Consider the following 22,776-nt stretch of genomic DNA (forward strand, 5'->3'; position numbering starts at 1 on the left):
CCCGATACCCGTACCCTACCCGTACCCGACCGGGTACGGGTAGGGTACGGGTACGGCCGGGTACGGGTACCCGTTTGCGACCCTGGTGCGGCCGGGTACGGGTAAGGAATCAAAACCCGTTTGCGACCTCTGGTGATGGCCAAGTCGCTTCCGAAAAAGAGCTACGTAGCTCAGTGTGGCCTTACCTGGTAAAATAAACAAAAATATTAAACAAAAATAGTAAGGGTCAACACAACGAGCTGTGCAAAACCTACCGTCACAGGTGGCGTTCCTTTCCTGCTTCACGGCCATCCACATTCTGCTCTTGTTCTCCCCATCCAATGCGACGCCGCTGTCCACATTGCCCTGCTCTGTTATTCAGCACCACAGCACCACCACGCAGTGCGTCGTCAATAACAAACCAAAAAACAACCAGCGCCGGTATTTAACTTGTTTAATGGGGTGACAGCCCACTGAGAGGAGTCGGTGTGCATCTTTTGCGAGGGAGAAAAACACACACACACCTGTACCCATAAAGAGAAAATTACCCAGCATGTTGATTCAGAAAAGTGTAATGAAAAATTATAAATAATCTCAGCGTTTGCTTTAATTCCCAAGGTGTGCATTACTCACATAAATGCCCTCATTTGGAATAATTTGCAAGGTATATTCATTTTGAATACATTTGCATGTGAACGGCAACGCAAGCCGTCAGGTGCGTTAGTTGACTCATGAATCATTAATGCGTGAACATCGTTTTAAAAGCTGCTAGATATTTAGACCAATGAGCTTAGCGACAGCTATACACACACCAAACTTTGTAGATACTCTTTGGTTCTTTCCGTAAAGTCACGTAGGTATAAAATAAATTAAATCACGACGTTTCGGGCGCAACACAAGCATCCGTCATTAGGTGTATTGCGCCCAAAACGTCGTGATTTAATTTATTTTATTCCTACGTGACTTTACCGAAAGAACCAAAGAGTATGGATCCCTGCAGTCACGAAAACGTAAAATCTAGAATATGTAGATACTCACGTTGGGAGACATTAATATTTGAACAAAAGGAAAAAAATATATATATGTCCATACGTCTATTCATGTACGCATGTGTGATGCGTGTGGTGCTAAACGCTTGTAATCCGATGCTTTGAAGCAAGGTTAGTTTATTCTACATTAGGCTGTGACACTTTCAAACTGCTGGGCTTCGAGGTGACCGATTTTAGCAAGTACAGCAAATGTATTTCTGACCTCTGTGCACGGCTCATTTAGTGTCAACCCCTTTTACGCAAGGCTATTTTACACGTATGCTGCTTTCCTCATGCGTGTAAATGTATTCATTGCAGAATTGGCCAAACACTCAAATGAAAGGGAGTGACAATTCTGAATGAAATACAAATAATCATTGGTGTTGTTGTACAGAATATAAGTCGTGAAATAAAGAAGCAGACGATATGTCTCCTTCATATGCACATAACAAAATAAAGGTCATTTGATACAATCTATCAACCAAAAAGGCTTGGAATGCATCGTTTCACCGACATTGGTTCAACATGAGCAAACTCTGGATGTGTTTCGAAAAACAGCCCCTCATCAGCAGTCAGACTGGCTTGAACCAATGCTGGTAGCGATGCCAGATGTTATGGATGGGGAACCTCTCTTTAAGGTATGGGTCCTCGTTCGTCGCGAGCTTATGTATTACACAACACGACAATCATGAGTGTTGTTGTGGAGAATAGAGAGTGAATGAAAGAGACATTGGGTGAGACTTTGCTGGATAAGTGTTCTTTCTGCAAAGCTCATTCTTCCAGCTGCCCGTTGTCTGCAATTCAAAGACAGTAACTGTGGATCATCGGTCCTTCGTGGTCACTCCCCCCCGCTATCTGGAATTTTACCCCTATTCACGAACACAGCATAAAGTCACCGTTCACAAGAAACACCTGAAGATGCACCTGCTCCGGCAGAAACTCTACGAGCTGGGCTCTGAGTTACGTTCGGAGATTATTCGCTCGAAAAAATGTGTCGTTAAACCCACCACCACCCGACGCAGCCAATTAATAAGGTTTGTCACGTAAACAGAATGTGGTTTACCCTCCAACACACCGGTTTGCTGAGAAAGTAACTAATTGGAATGTTGTATTTACGTGGTGATAAAACTTACTAATTGGCTGTGTCAGGTGGTGGCGAGTTTAACGACATTCATATTTACGCAATTATTATCATCAAGCGAAGCGCATCACGACGATGCGGGGTCAACAAGATGGAGCCGATGGCATCACAAAGTCATGTGGTGTGTGTGTGTGGTGTGTATGCATTGTGTGTGTGCGTTGTGTGTGTGCGTTGTGTGTGTGCGTTGTGTGTGTGCATGGTGTGTGTCCCACCCCCCCCCCCCTCCGTAACGAAATGTGCGGGTTTCTCACTCTCGTGTTCCACTTTGATTCGCTTGCATTGGGTGCGGGGACTTGTGCGCGTTTCGTTGCCGCAGAGCCCGTCGCGAGGGTCCTCCAGCACCCCTGCACACCGCGTCAACAGCACCCCGCCACGTCAGAGCCGGCACTCACAACGCCCGCGGCACCCGCAATGCCCAGCTGTTTTATGCGAGCGAGCCAGCAAGCCGTCACACACCTTACCCAGCACCTGCGTGCAGGGCTAAATGGCCTCCGCTGCTACGTTACCCAAGTATTAAACTGCGTACCTGATCAATTACAGTCATTCGTCAATCCAATGCTGGATGAGTGCCTCCTCATGCCGTGTCGACCATGTGGAGTTGTTTGGTTAAACTTTGTCATCCTGGTCAGTACAGATTTGTGAAGGGGAAGCACAGGATCCGATTCAGATACCGCAGCTGATGTTAGCCACGGCAAGAAAAGAACCTCGGGTTGCCAGGTTCGTAATGCACTGTGCAAAACGATGAGAAAGTGCTCCACCCGATGTTTCCACATAAGGCATGGTAACTGGGTTAATGCCGATTAATCAATCAGCATCGATTAGTATGCTCGCGAAGAGCACACAGAATAGTGCATGCAAAACAGATGATTTACAGGATATGCAAATCACTCAAATGTTACTGTCAGGCTAATGTAACGAATAGGAGAGTGATCGTACAGACGCGACGGTAATTATTTTTTAAAGATAATAATCAAAGGTTCGAATTGAATCGTGACCCACATTCATGATGAAGCGTCAAATCACAGTGAGGGGTGACTTGTTACAAGCCTCGTCCATAGCCGCGTGTGGGTGCTCGTCACAGGCCACCCCTCCGTAATAAGGTTCAGAAATGAGCATACAAAATGATATCCCAGGCCAATGTCTGTAAATTAATTTCCAAAGAGGCATATATCATTGACAGACCTCACCCATTAGCCGTGAAGCAATGAGATCGTAGTTCACCAGCCGGCTGGATCATGTCACTTCTCGTGTCTGACATGGCAATGTGATTAACAGTAACCATGTAACTATTCGCCCTGGACATATAATTAATTGTTGTCATGGCCTAGAATTGTGGTAATTCATTCATCGAGAAAAAAAAATTGCCATTGTGGCAAATACAGGCTGCAGGGTTTATGCGAACCGATTTCATGCGGACACAAATTTAAAATAATCAACTCGTGCATGCAGAATTTGATGCCGTGTACCTTGAGCATAAAAATCTATCACTGATGAATCGATGCATCACCAACATGCCTAATAAACAGCCTGAAATGGAGAAGATATTTTCATCACAAACGTTATTATAAAGAGGAGACGCTGACATTGGTTCAAAGTCACTATTGATCGTAAGCATTTAAAAGACTGAATTGAAAGATTAATAATGAAATATGACACCCATGAAACAAACATATTAACAATAACATGCAAAGTCCATGCAAACATTACGTGCTGGCTAACAGAACGAGAAACAACGTACAATACAAGCAATAGAAGTGAGACAATAGAAACAAAAATATAAATTCTTGATTCGAATGGTGACAAATTAAGTAATTCCACAGCATAACACATCACATTTCAACTGCCCTTCCTTGCATATGATGGAAGCACTACCCAAATAGACTGTGACACTTTCAGTCCTCACTCTTAAAACAGACGCTTCACTAAAAACATTCAGCACAAATCCGCTTCCTTTCCACGCCATGCGCACGCGCTCTCCCCATCCTTAATCTAGCCCAAACTGCTTCGGCGGTAATAGCATCCAGCGCTAATTACGTTTTAATGTCATCATTACTTATTGTTCCTCCCCCATGCTGGCTGATATTTGTGTTGCACGTCCGTATCAGCTGCCCGCATTCAATCACTGCTCGAAAATCTGAACCCAGGTCCACAGGCGCCCACCGCCAATGTGCCAGCAACAAGGTGGGGGGGTTGCATGCTTCTTAAATTTTAACCCTGCGAGAAATATCCTTCACCTTCTCAGCCAAAAGTTCCATTGTTGTGTGTGGGGGTCGGTCGCTCGTAATTTCTTTCCCCCAAGCGTTTCTATTCTGCACCTTCTTCTCTAGTCACGGTCACTCTCTAAGTGTTTTGTTCCACCGCATCCTCCGTCTCACACCTTCCCCTTCTACCCTCTACAGGGACTCCTCTACCTACAAACGAGTTTGGTTCCAGGTCTGTTTGTAAGTAAAAATTTTCGGAAGCCCATCTTTACTCCTGTCGATTCCAAACATGTAGAGCATGTACACTAAACACGGGGAATGGCTTTAAAAGTGGTAAAATCTCCTGTAGATGTTCTGCAGATATAGTTGCCACTGGTTCCTCATGTTCTGCAGAATTCCACTGGTTCTTCATGTTCTGCAGAATGCCACTGGTTTTTCATGTTCTGCAGAATGCCACTGGTTCTTCATGTTCTGCAGCTGTACATGCCACTGGTTCTTTATGTTCTGCAGATGGAGATGCTAATTCCCTTTGGTGCTCGTGTTTCCTCTCTACTCTCTTGAAAAACTTACCCAGGGATGTCTGCACAGTTGCTCTCTACTTCTCTTCATAAATCAACTTGTCACAGGCGATAGTATTGTGAACAGCTGCCGAATAGGCTGCAACTGGACATGCGGGCAGGTTTGGTCTTATCTCTGAAAGTTCGCAATTCGAATGTCCATAAGTAGAGTACCTGTACTCCTGCCATGCATCTTTTCATCTTCTTCAACATGCGTACCAAAACCAGCCGTGTTTATTTTGTAAAAGCAGTAGATGTTATACAAACTATTATTAATGAAATAGATAACCTGCTTTTGTACACATGACAGACAATACTTTTTAAATTTCGAATATACGGTAGGGGAGCTGCCAATTGTTGTTAGCTTTGCATAAAGTAAATGAGAGGATTTGTTTTTATTCTCTGTTTAGATACATTACCTTCTTACTGGCAAGTGTGCCGGCACTAACGTCCGTTGGGGGAATGTGGGACGCACTCAACCGCTCTGTGCAATGAAACTGGGATCGGAATCTTTTTGTGGACTGGAGAAATCTGCTGAGCTATCAATTTTCTTTTAACAGACGTCCAGCAATTAAACATGCGCCTCTCACAGGAACCAATGAAAACAACGCGGCTTCATTAGCAGCCTCGCTGGTTTTTGGGGAAATTGCGGGTATTTAAATGATAGATCATTTTAATTTTGTGCTCATAGAATAACTCAAGCCAACATTCCTCTTGTACTGGCTGTGACTGTGTGAGGCTCTTACAGCAGTGGCGTTCTGTCACGATGCCAAAACTCTACAAATTAGTTTTACGGAAAAAAATTAATAAATAGCGCCAGAACTGCATTGGAAGAGACAATGATGGGAAATTAGATCATACAGCCTGGCCATCTTTTCCTTTTTTATGCAATAAGTTAAGATTAATATAATGTAACACTGCGCTTAAAAGGCCATCAGCAGCTCTTCTGGGCCATGGAACCATCAACTTAAATATTTTATAAAAACACGACAAATTCTGGTAAAATTTAGACACTTCCGTAGCAATAGTTATAACGTGGAGAGCACAAGACATTGGATTTTTAAGGCGGGCTGCAGCCCATAGGCATGCAGAGATATTTAAAATATATTTTAAAACGAATATCGGTCCGAATGAGGTGCGTCGCATGAAAGATGTGTTTTTTACCCAGTTGTTGTCACTAAATGAACCATACAGATTTAAAGAGCTGAATTTTTCTTGCAATCAAGTGCTGGGGCTCTTCCAGAGATCATTTGAGCAACCTATATTAAATCCTGATTAAATGTCAATTCTGGTTGCCATTGGAGGGATTGGTAGCAGCACTTTAACGACTTCAATTACAGAAAAGTCACCAGTTTCCTTGTAAATCAGCCCGTGTCGGCTCGCGTCTAGGGGGCGTGACAGATTTTAGCAATGCTCGCTCGAACGGAGCAATTAGGGATCTCGCGATGGTAGAATATAGGGCACATCGCCCGCTAACGGCCGCTTTCCATACCGCCGAGTCACGGGCAAAGCGTCTCTTCCACCCCCCGAACCGGCGGTGGGGAAAAAAGGCCAAGCAATTAATCTGCCCGCGGTTCAGCGGTAAAGGCGCGGCGGCTTCTTCGCAACGTGAAATTTACGGCAATCAGAGAAATCCCACGCGCATTACGTTTTCGCTGGGCACGCAGCCGGACAGCGCGAAGATTCAGGGAAGTGAGGTCGCGTTTGACATTATGTGCAACTTAAACAAGGATAAAGGGTGCAGTAGCTGCAATTTAGGAATGCTGAAACCGCGTATTTCTAAATTCTCAGCTCCATTTTCTGTGCTTTTAACTTTCAAGCGGGGCAAAATGGTGGCACGGTGGTTTGCACATTGCACTAATCAAAATGGATAACTTCAGTGCACCCCCTTCACCTACCCACACTCGTCAGTGTGGTGAAATCTTATGAAATGACCGCCATGACTCACGTGAGATGGGTAAGTGCACGTATACCGAGTTGCTGCCAGGGATAGCCGTTCCCATGTTTGTCTTTGATTGATCTGTCGTTACCCGGTTAGGTGCATCTGTGGCGTACACACACGGCAGATGAGACACTTTGTACGTCGAGCTAAATCACATGTGAAATGCGATTATCTCTCTCGTGCTCAATGCGCAAAGTTAATTCCAAATGGCTCCGGTGTGGTCGATCCAATATGTGCACTTCAAAACTACAATCCACGTGTCATTTCTTCAGAGTGATTCTATCGTGCTTATCTTCCTTTTATTTTCTATCGGCTGTCAGAGTCAATAATATATCAGGTGATATTTCTACACGGTACAGTACAATCAGTCTAAAATAACTGTGCACGCCAACAACGTTTAAGGCCAATGATGGAATGGATTTATTGAAGCCAGTGTGCACAACGACAGAATGTCAATCTGCAAAAGCAATGCACAAGAACAGCTGTGTGCTAATCAGAGCTAGCGTGTGTACAAGGGTTTACACTGTAATCCTACTACGTGTCATTGACTAAAGCTGGTGGAACAGACACACAAGTGGCCATATTTAACAAGTGTACTACTCAGGTAGCAAGATAGTGAAAATAATCAATACCATCGAGTTATACAGACGTATAATCTAGACAGCACTTGTGTTTGGGCATCTGGAAAATGTTCACATTAAAGTCAGTACAAAACAGCTTTAGCCCAGACACTTCATGAAGAACCGATTACATGATTAACAGGCTGCTGCTAATATTTTATACGACAAAACTCTGGGAACAAACACCGGCCCGTCACATTACACGGGCAAACACATCGTAAAGTAAGACTAAGAGAACCAGGAAATAAACAACGCTTTAAAAAAATCAACATCGCAAGTGCAATAAAAACCGAGTGGCACAGTCACAGTCGAGACTATGAATATGCTTAAGCAGGCACCACAAATGCAAGCCACTATAAAAATCAATCCCGTGTACGAATTGAGAAGGATGACGCCCTATGAGAGAGAGTCTGCCACCAAGTGTATCCCCACGTCACGGCTTTCGCGTCGCACGACGCTCTGACAAACGCTGCCGGCAGGCCTCCAGCAGGGTCTCCCCGACACATCCATTTATTTTGAGGCTGCCCAATGCCCACCAGCACCTGCGTACGTTTTACCCTGCGGTGTGCATCGTCGCCGCTCGACAGCGGAGCCAGGGACCCCTCTGCGGGCAGCCTATCTCAACCGTGTGTAATTGCTCCACCGGGTGCATTTTATAGCCCTCGTACAATAACGTAACCCGTCCTGCATCACTTTTCCCGCAAACTACGGGAAATTGCCTCTGCGAAAAACGCCGTCAAACATTGGTGCACGTTACGTTGGTGACAGGCCCGAGCATTCAAAAATGGGAAATGTGCGCAATCTATGACTATGGTGACAAGACGTAAACAAAGTATAAAGACCGCTAGAAGGAAATATTAGTGAAGGAAACGGACATGGGTCAGAGCAGATATTGGTACCACCTAAGGTGGCAAACATCCTTAGTAGCACCGATTTATTTATACGGCTAATTAGAGTGAATTACTTGATAACCCACTCATTGAAGTGGTCATGACATGGTTCGCTGTCATTGGCCACACAAGGAAATTGGGACCACTAAAGTTCAAGGTGGTACCAACCAACGAAATATCTTGGTTTGATTTCATGGACTAAATTGATGAAAAGGCCAAGATATTAGAAGACTACATCCCCGCGCTTGTCTATTTCATAGGGCCAAACAAATATCCGTGATAAAAAATATACATTGGTGATGGTTGCCAAGTGAGCATAGAATAAAAAGAAAAAAAATATTTCAACATGTACCGTGCAACACTTCATTTTACCGACGAAGTTGTAATTAAACACAAGAGACTGACTGAATTTAAATAAAATTTACACTGCTAAAAATTACTTTGCTTAAAAAGTCTGGAATAGCATGGACGCAAGTAAGCATGCCACATGGGTGCACTGGACACGAGGCAATGGCATTAGACAATGATGAAAAGGGTGGTTAATGTTTTTTGTCAGTGGCAGCGGACATGACGAAAGTTCCTCCTGCTTAAGTCATAAATTACCTTCCAAGTATGAGAAATAAAAGGTAACCCTTGGGGAAGAAGTCTGTGGAATCTTATGCAAGCCCTATGACAGCAGGGGACTGAACAAAGAAAATTATTGGGAGCCTCTACAAGATGTAACAAACTATATTATGGGATAAAAAGGTACATTGTGTCCTCCATCATGCAAATATGTGGGACAGTTTTAATTGTGTCAAGGCAAACTCCCTTTTCCATCATTTACAGGGAGGTCACATAATCACGTCTGATACACCAGCAGTACAATAATTCATTAGCAAGCTTGACTCCACTGATGAGACTCAGAAAGTCAAAACTGGTCCAGACTTTACATATTTTACATTATTCTGCTGGCTGATGTAAGTCTAGAAGGCCAATAGTTCAAAAGATTATTTTTTTAAATTATGGAGGCGTAGAACAAAAAGGCCAATTAATTAATTTCCTAAACCCAAGTTTCGTTCATTTCCAATGCACTCGGCAAACGTTATGTTGCGCCCCTTCATATTTAACATGCACAACACTTTGTCAATCCACTTCTGGATTAGGGCCTCCTCATGCCGTGCAGGTTGTGGGGGCTATTTAAACATCCTTCACAACATGATTCCATGTTGGTGCGTGCGGGTTGCATGGATATGGGAGCATAGAAATACAGTACGGTCGATTTTTCTGCATTGCCCTCTGCAGTCCATCAAACAGCCCAGCAGTCTATAAAAACATGTCAAATGGTAGTTGCCAATCCAAAAACAATCTGCTGAAATGTATCAGTTTCCAAGTCATTTGCTCATTGGCCCCATCACGCATTCCAGGACACTGTTGCGTACGGACGGAACGCATCAAAAGAAACCATGCGGAATAGCACCTGTTACCTGCCACGTCCTCCGCAGTGTGGTAGGAGTCCACTTCCTTCTCCTCGTCGTTTGTGTCCGTCTGCTCGTCGCCCGCCGGTTCCATGTCCTCCGCCAGACACTCACCGTCCACAACTGCAAAGCACCATCTCGTTAACCATCACTTTCGGGGTGTATGCGGTGGCTAGGAGATGTTAACCACCTCGCCTGGTATACAGGTTGTAGGCTCGATCCCGACCCTGACGCTTGTATATTTGGAGCTTGCATGTTCTCCCCGTGAGTCACGTGATTTCTTGATACTCCGGTTTTTCCCTCCATTTATAGAAGACAAGCATTTCGAGTATATTTGCTGCTATACATTTCCACCTGATAAGCCACTTGGCTGAGCTATCATTTGTGGCCAGCTTGCTTCTGAACAAAGCTATATAGCTCAGTGGCCCTTACCTGGTTAAATAAAAAGTTTGTTAGTATTACGAATATCGTGCGATGATAATTTTGTGAATGGAATTTGTGACAAAAATATTAATCAAATAAGTGTGTTTTTTATTTTAGTCAACAACAGTTATGAGTGGATAAAACATATCAATCGTGGCAATAACTACAACTAGCCACCAAAGCGCGACTATGACGAGACAAAATTAACGAGTCTGAATATAGACCGACTAAAATGATTTAGTAACGTTATTAGCGACAGCAGTGCACCAAGCAATATCAGATCCGATAATTGATTAATATATTATGTGCCCCCGGCACCAACATTATAAATAACTAAAAGTAGACAAAATGTTTACCTGCTTCAGCCAACGAGACTATGAAAATGACCAAATTATATCCACAGACTAAGACTTGACTTAGCTTACGTAGTCTGTCATCCACTGGGCTACAAATGAAAAGTTGAGACCAATATTCCGACTAAATTAACGGCACACTCTTGCGCACGTGCTCTGCTCGCCGCTGGAGGCTCGCAGATGGCGCGCGCGCCCGGGCAACTCAAATTACGCAGGAGGCAATCGGCACGTAGGATGCGGTGGGGGAGGGCGTTTGTGGCTCCTACCGCCCGCCCACCGCTGCCCATCTGCTTGCCGTGGCGATGAATCGCCGTGTCCAACAAGGCTCGTCAGTGTGACCGCTCACTTGGAACTAATGGCCAGCAAGGGCTCGCGAAGGACGGCCTCTCTCTCAACAACAGTTTGAGCGCAAAATAAAAGCGCCACGAAATGAAGGAGGCCCTCCCCCCCCACTGGTTATTCACAACGTGGCTCTTTTTCGCCGACAAAATATTTCGTAAAGTGCAGCGCTCGTTTCTAAAGAGGTTCACGCAGCTCAAGAAATGTTTTGAAAAGAGATACCGTCGCCTGTCGTGAGGCGAGACGCAATCCATACAATTTGAACAAAATCACGCTCACGTACGGGTTACGTAACACATTCCAACGTGCCTTTGTCTTCTCCAGAATTTAATTAGCTGTAGGGAAATTGAGGTTTGTGCCTACAGGTTTTGGACAATGCTTTAATAACACAAGTCAGCAGATGCCGATAACAGGACATATGATTGACTTTAAAATATTAACAGACAACCTGGAACATAGCCCAGGTACATATTCACAAGATTAAATGTGTTCCTTAGGTTTTATATCATTTAAACTGAAAGGCAAGGCTTATTTCATTTATAATGAATGAACATTTAGATTCAATGGGATTTTAAAGAACACTTTTCAGTAGCTCATGAAAAGAAATATCAGTATTTTCACCATGTAACAAATCCTATTCCTTACTATATTCCACCTTATATATGCTACAAGCATATTATTGTCCCATTAATTATCCCTCTTTGAAGAAGCTGTATCAGCTTACCTCAACAACCCTGACCAAAACTTTTCGAAAACATTAACTAGCTCCATGAGGTTGGGTTATACCTTGCAAAGGTTTGAAATGTACGTTGTTCAAACCTGATTTAAATGAACGCAGCAGTCAATTCGTTAACACTAAACTGGTTTATGTTCATGTAAAAATAACGACTCATTACTTGTTTATTTGGGTTGTACCACAAGTTGTGAAAAATATCCTAGCAAGTGGAGCAAAACATCAAGAAATGATTCCGAAAAACACACAGTAACAACCACAAAACCGATCACACCACAACAATAAAAACTTACACAGTAGTAGGACTACCGACATTCCTTTCACAAGATAATCATCATTCAGAAATCCTTCACAAAACATTAAGCTAGACCTTGTGTAAGCCACAAGTAACGGAACGGATCGTTGTCCTGCCATTCTAAATCGCGGGGATCCAGTAAATTAGATTGCATATAAAAAGGGCTGCCAACATTGCTATCCAACAAAAACTGTCAATATTCTAATCATCACCACATCACCATGATCCAACGAAACTGCCAAAAAATTTAAACTGGACCCTGTGTGGAATTGAACGGATCATTCTGCCATTCTACCACGTGGTCCCCACATGCAACGACGGGCATCGCGGGCACGACGTACCCGGGTTTTCACCGTCGACGGACGAGTTCGACTCCCTCTCGCTGGGGAAGCCGGCCGAGTGGGTGGCCGTGGCGTCGAGTGCGCTCAACCGCTGGGCGCAATGCGACAGCTCCTGGCTCAGGCTATTGAGCATCACCACCAGCACGTCAAGCAGACGGCCCAACCCCGGGCACGCTAGGCAGCCAGCGCCCGCCTTGGCCGCCTCGCCGTTGATGGCCATGACCACGCGCCGCACCACAGCGTAGAAGCCGAAGGGCAGGCGCTCGCGCGCCACCGAGAAGAGCTCGGCGCGCACCTGCAGGTCCTCGGCGCAAGCAAGTAGCACCTCGTAGTCCTTGATGCCCAACTCCGTGTCCATGGCATGAGCAATCTCAGAGCTCACGCCCCGCGAGCACAGCCACGCAGGGAAGTCCTCGTGGATGCCCGTATCGACTTCGGTGGCCATGGTGCGCTCCGGCGAGGGCCTGTGGAGGCAGGATGGGCAGTGTCAGTGACGCATCCGACAGTGACATCTCAAATGCTCCAGTGCAGGGATATTTCAACTGCGGGGCCCACATGACCAAATCTGATCTGTAAAGGCTCTCGGAATGGTCCACCTAGCTACAGCCCGCCCAGAGATAAGGCCTGTCGAGATATAAAGAGATAGAGTCGTGGAATTAAAGAGATGCTCAAGAGATGAGAGAGCTGTAGACAAGAGATAAATATTAGTGAGATGAACAAAACAGATGACAGACCTGGAGACAAAAGATTAGTGGTCACATGTACAAAACACAAGCTTTCCTGATGTCAAGTCATAACGTCTGTGCATACGACACCATGGACTGCAATTACAATCTAATTGCATTATTTAGCCCACCGGAAGATCATGTAAAAACATTCCTCTAGTATAATCATGATATCATAACTAGTGAAATAAGAACTGTTCCACCTGTATTGAGATGAAATAAGAAATCCACTCAGCAGTGAAGCAGCCACTCAGTTTCATGCCACCTTCACCGGCATCATTCGTATTTTTGAAATCTCATTCCATATTTAAAATGTAGTATCATGGCGTAATGTATCCAACATATCTATTATGCCTCCTCCAACCAGCGTTAGCAGATTTGACTCATTAGTGACAACGAGCACAGCATATGGAAGCATTCAGCACAGCAGTGCAACAAAGACTTCAACTCTCAAGCCAGCTAAATCGGCACAGCACTTACTGTGGGTGGCTAATTTAGCCATGACAACGGTGCACAAACGGCTCTAGATTTGTGCATCGCGGAATATTCAAGTGTCCCCAAGCAAGGCAGTTGCAGAATTTGTGATGCAACAACCATACAACACAATCAGGGAAGATGTGGACCAGGGAAAGGAATGAGGGCTCCAACCCTGGCAACAGCAGGGAGCCACTTGAACAGCAAATCCTAATTTTCCGCAGTCGTCCGCACTCTCACAACACAAAGGCTGCTCAATCATCATCAGGGCTTTTTGGGATGGAAATATTTAGGTCTCCCATTAACCATTCTTTGAGCAGTACCATGTGGCAACCGGTGCAAGCAAAGCAACTTAATTTCTCACCGCAACAATCCATCAATCCAAGATTCACAACGCATCATTTGAACGCAAAAGCTGCGACAGAATGGCAGAACATTAAGATCACAAAAATTCCACACCCGAAAGTGTTTATAAAATAAGTTAATCAATCTTCGGTAACAGCAAACATATTGTGACTTGAGGCAGTGTGTACAGATTGTAATGTTGTGCACACGCGATTACCCCACATGATGATTTAGCGCAACACACCATCCAAAGATGATGCAGAGCGGAGCAAACATTCTAAGACAGTAAAATTAATCAGACATTAATGCTGTAATTTGAACGTTTCCAAAAACCTGTTTGCTGTAACTCACGTAAAATCCTCCATAACCACAAACTTGGGGAGATGGGAGACCCAGACGCTACCAAGCTATGGAAACAATACAGATAACGTAGAACTATCTTCTTCGGGCCAAAACTTATCTGGTGCATTTAATGAAACTGGAGGAAAAAATTAAGTAGGCTAAAATCCTGGCACTCTTGAATCCTGATATACACATTGGTAATCATAGATAGATGGAGTGTTGCATTGCAAAATGTTCAGGTTGGCATTGATTAAGGGAAACATTCGTCCAAGTGGATAGGCGATGGGTGAGAATGATGATAATCTAGTATAGATTGGATATATACATCCCTAATAAGTAACCTTTTTTAGAGTGTAGTATCCTGTGTATACACGTGTGCCCATGAACCAAATCACCCGGAATATGCGGGATCTTGCCAGATCTCGAAAGTTAGGCAGGGTTGAGCCTGGATGGGTATTGGATGGGCGATATTAGAGTTGTTATAGGCTGTAAGGCTACGTCACAGGCAGTAGACTTAAGTGTAGCCAAACCTCGATTTGAAGCTTTCGTGACTGCAGGGATTCATCTTCTTGGTTCTTTCGGTAAAGTCACGTAGAAGGGAAGTAATAAAATAATAAAAATAAAACATAATAAAATAATTCTCACGACGTTTCGGCCACAACGCAAGCAGCCGTCCTCAGGTGAAACCAGGTCTGTCGAGGCGAAAGTGGCCGAAACGTCGTGAGAATTATTTTATTATGTTTTATTTTTATTATTTTATTACTTCCCTTCTACGTGACTTTACCGAAAGAACCAAGAAGATGTAGCCAAACCATTGTTATACAGGGAGCTCCTCTACTTGCGAACATTCCCCTTACGAACTTTCAGAGATACGAACAAACCTGTCCGTATGTCCAGTTGCCTGTACAGTACCGACAGTCGTAAGTTCAACCGCCACGCAACAGATGGCGGTGATAAAATCTACATCTGCAGAACATTTACAGGAAATTATACTAATTTTAAAGCCATTCCGCGTGTTTAGTATACATGCCGTAACAAAATGTTTGGAATCGACAGGAGTAAAGTTGGACTTCCGAACAAATCGCCTTCCAAACAGACATCTTGAACCTAACTCGTTCGTAAGTAGAGTCCCTGAACTGTACTTCTATACTCCCAAATGACCACCATAAAGTATGGTCATACAGCCCTCACGGTCCGCATGGCATAGAGGCCTCCCATTCAACAAGGGTCGTACATGAGCATTTGCATATTCGGCATGAAAATCCATAACAATGCACGAGTAAACTATTGTAGTTCACCTTATATACATGAGTATTATTTAAATGTGCGTCGTACAGAATCAACAATAATCACTGTTACGTGTGATACATCGTGCTGATGTATCATTTAAGGAGTGTTAATAATTAATCGCATTTATGTGTATATCTAATGCCTAACATTCGTATATGCAATCCAAAATATGGACGTCGCGCATTACATGTTGATAGTAGGCTGTGTATACGCATCCATAAAATTGCGTCAATTAACCACATGCCATAAAACACGAATTAACCTGTACTACTAACCACTCACCCTTGCATTGGGAATCACATTCGTTTCATTAAAAAAACTCAGCACACAATACCACTGTAATGTATAATGTATACATACTTACATTTATGCAATATATACTTATACTGTGATATCACAAATTAAAATAATTCATGATATCCTGTACATACATGAGCATTTGTATCCGATGCATTGTATCGCTTACATAGTACAGTACATGCGTTTGTAATGCCACTGCTTCGGTGAGTGTCTAAACTATACTCTTTGGTTCTTTCGGTAAAGTCACGTATGTAGAAGAATTATAGATCAATAGATTTTTTTCTACCTACGTGACTTTACCGAAAGAACCAAAGAGAATGGATTCCGGCAGTCACGAAAGCTTCAAATCAAGATTGTATAAACATAGGTAAGGCCCACTAAGCTATATAGCTCGTTTTCAACAGACCTGGCCACAAATGATAGCTCAACGAAGTGGCTTATCATCACGTGGACATGTATAGCAGCGAAATACTCTAAACGCATGTTGCGACCAAGCAGAGAGAGAGACATGCAAACTCTAAATATAGGCGTCAGGGTCGGGATCGACCCTACAACCTCCTGTACACCAGGCGAGGTAGTTAACATCTCCTAGCCACCGTGATGATGAGAGAGACATACAAACTCCAAATATACAGGCGTCAGGGTCACGATCGAACCCACGATCTTCTGTATACAAGGCGAGGTAGTTAACATCTCATAGCCACCGTAGTGATGATGAGAGACGCAATCTCCAAATATACAGCAGACGTCAGGTTCGGGGTTGAACCCACGATCTTCTATTAATTAATTTTATTAATTTTGATGTTTTACCTACGTGACTTTACCGAAAAAACCTAAGAATATGAATCCTTGCAGTCACGAAAGCTTCAAATCTAGAATTAATGCCACGATCTTCTGTATACCAAGCGAGGTAGTTAACATCTCATAGCCACACCATGCAAGTCACGGGGGTTATGTTGCCCACAATTGGCTACATCGGTCAGCGCAGGTTGGTGGAGACGGGCGAGACAGGGACGGGTGCATAGAAGTTGAGCACTGAAATGGCATTTTCTGCACTACCCACCACATCATACAAACAAGGCCGCATACTTTCAAGTACCATTTAAGCTTCGCACATGGAGAACACATAAATAAATACTTTCTAGTATCCTGTACGTACATGTTTACGTTCATCACATACGCTCCTCAGTCACACGGCATACGGTAAAGAACGTGCAGTCAAGGCCGCACTATTATTACATCTAAGCTTGACACATGCACGCTTGTCCCCAACCAAAACCACTGACAGCATCCTGCAAATACGTCTGTCACAGACGGTTGTGTGCATCACTTCCTGTATATAAGCCCACGGCGTCCACACAGAGACACGCAGAGACACCCCCGTGGTCAATAATGTTCCAGTTCCATCCAAGCCAAGACGGCAAATCGTGAAATCGCCTCCACACGTCGCTCCAGCCGTCCCGCAGCAACATTTTGCACCGCAGCAACAAAAAGCCAAATGGGCACAAAACCTGCTGCAAGCAGGAAAACGCAGCCACAACTAAATAAACCCCTTTGCACAATCGACAACAACAAACAACGCAAATTTAACATTTAAAAACCTCTGTGGGCCGCCGGACTTGTGAAAGCGGTCTAAAGCAAAGCCGCCGCAAGGCTTACAGGAGCGTAGGTAGGCGACGTCTGGTTAAAACAAGACTCGTGTGTAGTTTAGTTAGAGCTTTTCTTTATTGTTAACTGACAGCGGCAAGGAGAAACCCCCGGGGTTAAAGGGTGAGATGATGATGATGGTGATTTAGGATGAGGAGGAAGGATGGAGAGAGAACGCGAGGCGCCGAGGCCTACGCTGGCGTCTCGGGATTGAGGGCTGAATGGAGACATTTAAAGCAACAATTTCGCTCCGGGTTCCTCAGACTCCATTTAGAAGAGTAAACAAATGAAAACGCCACAAACACAAACAACAAATAAAAGCCCCAACGCCTTGCGGACGCTACGAAGGGCGACGTTGACGAAAGGCGAGAGGGAGAGGAAAGGGAAGAAACCTCCCCTCACCGCGAACACACAACGGCGGTGCTGTTGGTGGCAGTGAACACGAATTCGTGTTTTAGTTTCTTTCAAAGCCCCGCGTGGAGGCGAACGAAGGCAGCAGCAAGAGGAAGGAAGGAAGGAAAGGGACGAGGCTCGGACGGCTCCACGGGACTCACCGGGCCACGCTCACCGCTGCCGCCGCCGCCGTGCAACGTCAACCGCGAGCAGTGACGTCACCGCCATGGCGGCCCGGGGGGGGAAGGGGGGGGGTGGGGAGTGGGGGAGGGGGAATGGGGAGGGGGTGATGGGGAGGGGGTGATGGGGAGGGGGTGATGGGGAGGGGGTGATGGGGAGAGGGAGATGGGGAGGGGGGGATGGGGAGGGGGTGATGGGGAGGGGGAGATGGGGAGGGGGGATGGGGAGGGGGAATGGGGAGGGGGTGATGGGGAGGGGGTGATGGGGAGAGGGAGATGGGGAGGGGGGAATGGGGAGGGGGTGATGGGGAGAGGGAGATGGGGAGGGGGGGATGGGGAGGGGGAATGGGGAGGGGGTGATGGGGAGGGGGTGATGGGGTGGGGGAGATGAAGAGGGGGGAATGGGGAGGGGGTGATGGGGAGAGGGAGATGGGGAGGGGGGGATGGGGAGGGGGGATGGGGAGGGGGGAATGGGGGAAGGGGTGATGGGGAGGGGAGATGGGGAGGGGAGATGGGGAGGGGGGATGGGGAGGGGGTGATGGGGAGGGGGTGATGGGGAGGGTGAGATGGGGAGGGGGGGATGGGGAAGGGGGAGGGGGAGGGGGGATGGGGAGGGGGAGATAGGGAGGGGGGAGGGGGGGATGGGGAGGGGGGATGGGGAGGGGGTGATGGGGAGGGGGAGATGGGGAGGGGGGGATGGGGAGGGGGATGGGGAGGGGGAGATAGGGAGGGGGGGATGGGGATGGGGAGATGGGGATGGGAGGGGGAGGGGGGATGGGGAGGAGGTGATGGGGAGGGGGAGATGGGGAGGGGGGGATGGGGAGGGGGGGATGGGGAGGGGGAATGGGGATGGGGATGGGGAGTGGGGATGGGGAGATGGGGATGGGGAGGGGGGATGGGGATGGGGAGGGGGGGGATGGAAAGGGGGGAGGGGGAGGGGGATGGGGAGATGGGGAGGGGGGGATGGGGAGGGGGAGGGGGGAGGGGGAGATAGGGAGGGGGGGATGGGGATGGGGAGATGGGGATGGGGAGGAGAGATGGGGAGGGGGGAATGGGGAGGGGGTGATGGGGAGGGGGAAATGGGGAGGGGGAAATGGGGGAGGGGAAATGGGGATGGGGGGATGGGGAGGGGGGATGGGGAGGGGGGGGATGGGGATGGGGAGGGGAGGGGGGATGGGGAGGGGTGATGGGGAGGGGGGGATGGGGAGGGGGGATGGGGAGGGGGGAGGGGGAGGGGGGATGGGGAGGGGGAGATGGGGAGGGGGAGGGGGAGATGGGGAGGGGGAGGGGGGAGGGGGAGGGGGATGGGGAGGGGGAGATAGGGAGGGGGGGATGGGGAGGGGGAGGGGGGGAGGGGGAGGGGGGATGGGGAGGGGGAGATAGGGAGGGGGGATGGGAAGGGGGGAATGGGGGAGGGGGTGATGGAGAGGGGGAGATGGGGAGGGGGGGATGGGGAGGGGGGATGGGGATGGGGAGGGGGGGATGGGGAGGGGGGATGGGGAGGGGGGATGGGGAGGGGGGGATGGAAAGGGGGGATGGGGAGGGGGGATGCGGGATGGGGAGGGGGTGATGGGGAGGGGGGATGGGGCGGGGGGGATGGAGAGGGAGGGATGGGGAGGGGGATGGGGAGGGGGGATGGGGAGGGGGGATGCGCGATGGGGAGGGGGTGATGGGGAGGGGGATGGGGAGGGGGGGATGGGGAGGGGGGGATGGGAGGAGGGATGGGGAGGGGGGGATGGGGAGGGGGGATGGGGATGCGGGATGGGGAGGGGGTGATGGGGAGGGGAGATGGGGAGGGGGGGATGGGGAGGGGGGAGGGGGAGGGGGGATGGGGAGGGGGGATGCGGGATGGGGTGATGGGGAGGGGGTGATGGGGAGGGAGGATGGGGAGGGGGGGATGGGGAGGGGGTGATGGGGAGGGGGAGATGGGGAGGGGGTGATGGGGAGGGGAGGATGGGGAGGGGGGAGGGGGAGGGGGGGTGGGGTGGGGGTGATGGGGAGGGGGGATGGGGATGGCTATGGGTGATGGGGAGGAGGTGATGGGGTGGGGGAATGGGGAGGGGTGGATGGGGAGGGGGAGATGGGGAGGGGGGTGAAGGGAGGGGGGGATGGGGATGGTATGGGTGATGGGGAGGGGGGATGGGGAGGGGGGATGGGGAGGGAGGAGGGGGAGGGGGGATGGGGAGGGGGGATGCGGGATGGGAAGGGGGTGATGGGGAGGGGGTGATGGGAGGGAGGATGGGGAGGGGGGGATGGGAGGGGGTGATGGGGAGATGGGGAGGGGGTGATGGGGAGGGGGATGGGGATGGTATGGGTGATGGGGAGGGGGGGATGGGGAGGGGGGATGGGGAGGGGGTGATGGGGAGGGGGTGATGGGGAGGGGGTGATGGGGAGGGGGGGATGCGGAGTGGGGGATGGGGATGGGGTGATGGGAGGGAGTGATGGGGAGGGGTGATGGGGAGAGGGGGATGGGGAAGGGGTGATGGGGAGGGGGTGATGGGGAGGGGAGATGGGGAGGGGGAGATGGGGAGGGGGAGATGGGGAGGGGGGGATGGGGTGGGGGGATGGGGAGGGGGAGATGGGGAGGGGGGATGGGGAGATGGGGAGGGGGAGATGGGGAGGGGGAATGGGGGAGGGGTGATGGGGTGTGGGTGAGGGGAGGGGGGATGGGGAGGGGGAATGGGGATGGGGAGGGGGGATGGGGAGGGGGGGATGGGGAGGGGGGATGGGGGGATGGGGAGGGGGGAGGGGGGGGTGGGGAGGGGGGAGGGGATGGGAGGGGTGATGGGGAGGGGTGATGGGGAGGGGGTGATGGGGAGGGTGGATGGGGAGGGGGTGATGGGGAGGGGGGGATGGGATGGGTGATGGGGAGGGGGGGATGGGGAGGGGGTGATGGGGAGGGGTGATGGGGGGGTGATGGGGAGGGGGGATGGGTATGGGTGATGGGGTGGGGGGGATGGGTGGGGGGATGGGGTGTGGGGGTGGGGGGGGATGGGGTGGGGGTTGGGGTGGGGGTGATGTGGAGTGGGGAGGGGTGATGGGGATGGGGGTGATGGGGTGGGGGAGTTGGTGATGGGGAGGGGGTGATGGGAGGGGGATGGGGAGGGGGGGTGGGGAGGGGGGGATGGGGAGGGGGGATGGGGGAGGGGTGGGGGGATGGGGTGGGGGGATGGGGATGGGGAGGGGGTGATGGGGAGGGGGGTGATGGGGAGGGGGGGAGGGGGAGGGGGAGGGGGGGATGGGGAGGGGGGAGGGGTGGGGAGGGGGTGATGGGTGGGGGTGTTGGGAGGGGTGGTTGGGAGGGGGATGGGGTGGGGGGAATGGGGAGGGGGATGGGGAGGGGGTGATGGGGTGGGTGGGATGGGGTGGGGGTGTGGGGAGGGGGTGATGGGGTGGGGGTGGTGGGGAGGGGGGTGGGGATGGGGGGTGAGGGGTGGGGGGTTGGGGAGGGGGGATGGGGTGGGGGGGTGGATGTGGGGGGGATGGGAGGGGGGAGGGGGGGATGGGGAGGGAGGAGGGGATGGGGAGGGGGTGATGGGGAGGGGGTGATGGGGAGGGGGTGATGGGGAGGGAGGATGGGGAGGGGGGAATGGGGAGGGGGTGATGGGTATGGGTGATGGGGAGGGGGGGATGGGGAGGAGGAATGGGGAGGGGGTGATGGGGAGGGGAGATGGGAGGGGGATGGGGAGGGGGGGGATGGGGAGGGGGGGATGGGGAGGGGGGGATGTGGATGGGGGGATGGGAAGGAGGGGATGGGGAGGAGGGGATGGGGAGGAGGGGATGGGGAGGGGGTGATGGGGAGGGGGGGATGGGGAGGGGGGGATGGGGAGGGGGTGATGGGGAGGGGGGTGATGGGGAGGGGGGATGGGTACTCTTAGGTTGTTTCGGTAACGTTACGTAAAAAAAATCCTTGCAGTCACGAACGCTTCAAATCAATGGGGAGATGGAGAAGGGGGGGGCCTGCACCCCCCAACACCCCTAAAGACACCCCCCCCCCCTCCAACAGGCCTTTGCATGCCAGGTCACAGAGGGTTTTACCTCTTACTTAAAACTTTTGTGAAAGACCCAAGAATATGGTTTTACCTCTGCTTGCGTACAGACGTTCATGACAGGTCACGGGAGGGGTTTTTTTAACCTCTGTTTGTACGCTTAATGCCAGCTACGGAGGTTATACACACACCTCTGTTTATACGACGCACATGCCAGGTCAGAGGATTTTACCTCTGTTTGTAGCTGCCAGTTGGAGGTTCTCCACCGTTTTTACGACGCCTATGCAAGTTCACGGAGGTTTTTAACCTCTGTGTCTAAAAGCTCATGCCAGTTCACGGAGGTTTTTACCTCTGTTTATACGCTGCCAACTGCAGAGGTTGTACCCCTCTGTTTATACGACACTCATGCCAGGTTAAAGAGGTTTTTACCTCTGTCTATAACATATCACAGAGGTTTTTAACCTCTGTCTATACGAAGGCTCATGCCAGGCCACAGGGGTTTTTCCTCTGTTCAGTGTCGCTATGTTTGATTATTTATATACTGAATTTTGATTTAAAGCTGTCGTGACTTCAGTGATTCATATTCTTGGTTCTTTCGGTAAAGTCACGTAGAAAGGAAATTTTCTTGCTGTTGATTTCACACCTGATGATGATTGCTTGTGTTGCAGTCGAAACGTCGTGATAATTTTATTGTTTTATATTTTTTATGATTTATATGCTGTCTGTGATATCCGTATTTGATACACGTATTTAAGATATCCACAACTATCGACAACGTATTTGATATCGTCGA

At 49.1% G+C, this 22,776-nt stretch overlaps 1 protein-coding gene across 1 annotated transcript in view; it reads right to left on the reverse strand.

Annotated features, from left to right (window-relative positions):
• Positions 1–18,028, reverse strand: part of LOC144947740 (uncharacterized) — a 29,273-nt gene extending 11,245 nt beyond the window's left edge. The window contains exons 1-5 of the mRNA XM_078877075.1: positions 17,977–18,028; positions 12,300–12,763; positions 9,825–9,938; positions 2,400–2,492; positions 255–350 (exon numbers count right to left, since the gene is read on the reverse strand). Of these exons, the coding sequence (XP_078733201.1) occupies positions 255–350; positions 2,400–2,492; positions 9,825–9,938; positions 12,300–12,744 (748 nt within the window). The 5' untranslated portion in view covers positions 12,745–12,763; positions 17,977–18,028. The remainder of the gene's footprint in view (positions 1–254; positions 351–2,399; positions 2,493–9,824; positions 9,939–12,299; positions 12,764–17,976) is intronic.
• Between the last annotated feature and the right edge of the window lie 4,748 nt (positions 18,029–22,776).

This window comes from Lampetra fluviatilis, chromosome 46 (genome assembly GCF_964198595.1).
Source record: "Lampetra fluviatilis chromosome 46, kcLamFluv1.1, whole genome shotgun sequence".
Lineage (NCBI taxonomy): Eukaryota > Metazoa > Chordata > Hyperoartia > Petromyzontiformes > Petromyzontidae > Lampetra > Lampetra fluviatilis.